This window comes from Homarus americanus, unplaced genomic scaffold (genome assembly GCF_018991925.1).
Source record: "Homarus americanus isolate GMGI-L3 unplaced genomic scaffold, GMGI_Hamer_2.0 scaffold48406, whole genome shotgun sequence".
Taxonomy (NCBI): Eukaryota; Metazoa; Arthropoda; class Malacostraca; order Decapoda; family Nephropidae; genus Homarus; species Homarus americanus.
The window spans coordinates 5,936,406-5,940,213 of record NW_024753828.1 but is presented as its reverse complement, the minus strand read 5'-3'; the positions used below and the strand labels follow the sequence as shown (position 1 = coordinate 5,940,213).

At 33.8% G+C, this 3,808-nt stretch overlaps 1 protein-coding gene across 1 annotated transcript; it reads left to right on the top strand.

Annotated features, from left to right (window-relative positions):
- The first annotated feature begins 796 nt into the window (after positions 1–796).
- LOC121855507 (protein TsetseEP-like) lies at positions 797–1,360 on the top strand. Its single transcript, XM_042350481.1, has one exon. It carries the CDS (start codon positions 797–799, stop codon positions 1,358–1,360), a length of 564 nt encoding a protein of 187 aa, XP_042206415.1.
- The last annotated feature ends 2,448 nt before the right edge of the window (positions 1,361–3,808 follow it).

Here is a 3,808-nt window from a genome sequence, read left to right as displayed (position 1 = left end):
GTGGTGGGGGGGCGGGATCCTAATATTCGTATCTCGTTGGGTTTGTGGCTTCGAAACTCAGTGAAGCGGTTCGAAATCTCTTGAAAAGTGAGATGGCTCGATCCCCTCCCCTGTAATTACCAATATGGGAATAAATTATAGGGAGTCTTTTTTTTTTTTTTTGCTACTTTATTGGTTTTTAACTTAGGGAGAAGTAGGGAGCTAGGGCAGTTAAGGGAGTAGATGAAGACTTTGACGAGTGTGATAAACTTTTGATGATGAAAGGGAGAGAGAGGAAAGATGGTGGTGTTTGTTACTGTTGTATATAAACATTTTTTCCCCTCTCTCTCTCTCTCTCTCTCTCTCTCTCTCTCTCTCTCTCTCTCTCTCTCTCATTTAGCCTGACCTACTTCGTTCTCATCTTCCATATTGGCTAATCCCAATCCTTACTGACCCAACCTACCTTATCCAGTCCTATATCTTCACTACCACACTATAATTTCACTATACCTTTACTGCTACACAATATATCTTTACTACCACACTATAACTTCACTATACCTTTACTGCTACACAATATATCTTTACTACCACACTATAACTTCACTATACCTTTACCACCACACATGTACACTATACACATACACTATATACATACACTATAAACTACACCCATTACTACATTATATACCTACACTATACATACACTATAGCCGTTGCTACATTATATACATACACTATACACTACATTATCTTGGCCACAGTCATTAAGAATCTGCCTCCTGGTGATCACACGTTATATATGGTATCATACAAAATGGGTAAGACTAACAACCTAAGCTCAGCTGCCCCGAATTTTGACATGAAGTGTAAGAAGCGGGAAGACAAGCCCCAACCCAAGCCTCAGTCGAAGCCCAAGTCCAAGCCCGAAGACCACCCCAAGCCCAAAACCACTCCCCAAGAGCAGAAGTCCCACAAGCCCCTGCCCAAGCCTCAGTCGAAGCCCAAGTCCAAGCCCGAAGACCACCCCAAGCCCAAAACCACTCCCCAAGAGCAGAAGTCCCTCAAGTCCCAGCCCACGCCTCAGTCGAAGCCCAAGTCCAAACCCGAAGACCACCCCAAGCCCAAAACCACTCAACAAGAGCAGAAGTCCCACAAGCCCCAGCCCAAGCCTCAGTCGAAGCCCAAGTCCAAGCCCGAAGACCACCCCAAGCCCAAAACCACTCCCCAAGGGCAGAAGTCCCACAAGGCCCAGTCCAAGGTAGATAAATGCAACAAGGGGAGAAATAGGGACAGTGAGTGTTCCAGCTCCAAGGGTGAAAAACGATCCCAAAAAAATCAGAAGTCCCAAAACAAAAATAAGGACAAGAAAAAGCACTGAAGAACCGGACCAGCGGTGGGAAGTGATGCCCCATCTCTCAATTGAGTGAAGAAACGAAAAATAAAACTATAAAATATAAAAATAATAAAAAATAAAAATATAAGTTGATTTAGTTTATAATTTAACCTTACCTAACCTACCACGTGTCTTGTGTTGTGGGGTATCTCACCCTGGGTCATGTTTCCGTACGTGTTACAGCAGTGTTGGTGCCGCCCATCCATGTGACTCTCCACTGAGTTAGTTGGTGATTGGTCCTGGTGACACACAAGTGGTACATGCGTCTGGTGGTCGTGCACACCCCACCACACTGTCCACCTAACATTTTGTTCCCCTTCTTATCCATTACATTACTCATTTATTTTTTACTCACTAGTGAAATAAATGCATAAATGTTTTCTTTTATAAAATTTGTGTACTCACTTGTTTTATGACTTAATACATTTTTTAATGCAAAATATATTAAAATGTATTTGTCACCTACATATATTACACCATGTTTCTGAAATATATTGAGCCACACTACCATTATTATAATTAATAGTAGTAGCTGCAGTAGTAGTAGCAACAGAAGTAGTAGTGTAATTATTGTTGTTAACATAAACAAAACAAACGGTAGGAAACGTGTTGTTGTTGTTGTTGTCCTCCAGGTGTACACACAGGTATAAGAAAAGGTTAATAATATTCCTAAATATGATTGAATATTTAATTCATTTCCATAACAAAACGTAAATGATAAATTATATTATTTCCGCATAACTAAAACTTTTTCAACTTATTACACTTAAACACAAAACACAAATGAATGATAAAATTACATACACACATTCATGAAAGTTCTATATCAACACAACATCAACCGCTTCAAATTTGTATAAACTGTATTTAGTTTGGTATTCTCCGTCACTGATCAGCTGATGGATGTAAACACACTACATACAGCACACGTGTCAACAAGCTTACCCCTCGCAACACGTGTGGTTGTGGGATATAGAATGCATTTTCCAAGACAGACAGATGATAGACAGAAAAAAGATAGATAGACAGACAGAGAGATAGATAAAGGTGGATAAACAGTGAGGTAGAAAGATTGACAGACGGAAAGGTTGATAGACAGGGAGATATAGGCAAAGGTAGATGGAGAGAAAGACAGATGCAGACGTAGACAGAAAGATAGAGAAGGAGTCAGGGAACTAGATAGAGAATTAGGCAGATAGACAGAGGTAGACAGACAGGCAGACAGATAGGGAGAGAGAAATAGACAGAGGCAGACATACGGGTGTCTACGTGGATCCACTGTCCAAACACATTCTCAGGCTTGTTTTGTGGAGAGAGAGATAGATTATTATTATTATTATTATTATTATTATTATTGTTATTATTATTATTATTATTATTGTTATTATTATTATTATTATCATTATTATTATTATTAATGTTGTTGTTGTTGTTATTATTATTATTATTATTATTATTATTATTATTATTATTATTATTATTATTATTATTGTTATTATTATTATTATTATTATTATTATTATTATTATTATTGTTATTATTATTATTATTATTATTATTATTATTATTATTATTATTATTATTATTATTATTATTATTATTATTATTATTATTATTATTATTATTATTATTATTATTATTATTATTATTATTATTATTATTGTTATTGTTATTATTATTATTATTAGTATTATTATTGTTATTATTATTATTATTATTATTATTATTATTATTATTATTATTATTATTATATGTATTATTGTTATTATTATTATTATTATTATTATTATTATTTTTTTTAGTATTATTATTATTATTACTGTTATTATTATTATTATTATTATTATTATTATTATTATTATTATTATTATTATTATTATTATTATTATTATTATTATTATTATTATTATTATTATTATTATTATTATTATTATTTTATTTTATTATTATTGTTATTATTATTATTATTGTTATTATTATGTATTATTATTATTAATTATTATTATTATGATTATTATTATTAATGTATTGATTATTGTTATTATTATTATTATTATTATTATTAATATTATTATTATTATTATTATTATTATTATTATTATTTTGTTATTGTTGTTGGTGTTATTTACATTTGTTGTTGTTGTTGTTGTTGTTGTTTGTGACATTTTTCCATTAAAACAAACTTACAATATTTTTTCTTTTACGGGATAAGTGATATGGACAATGTAGGGGGCAGGAGGAGCGCTGGCCTTTGGCTTCCCTCTACCCCCATGGAGCCAAAGGAAAGGGGGGAGCCAGCACCCCGACCCCTCCTCAGCCAGGTGTTGGGGGAGGGGAGCCCGCCCACGCCCACAGCAAAAGGTAAAACCGACAACCCTTCTATATACTGTGGGATATTTTCTTAATCCCCGCCGTGACTGTAAGGGGGGGGGG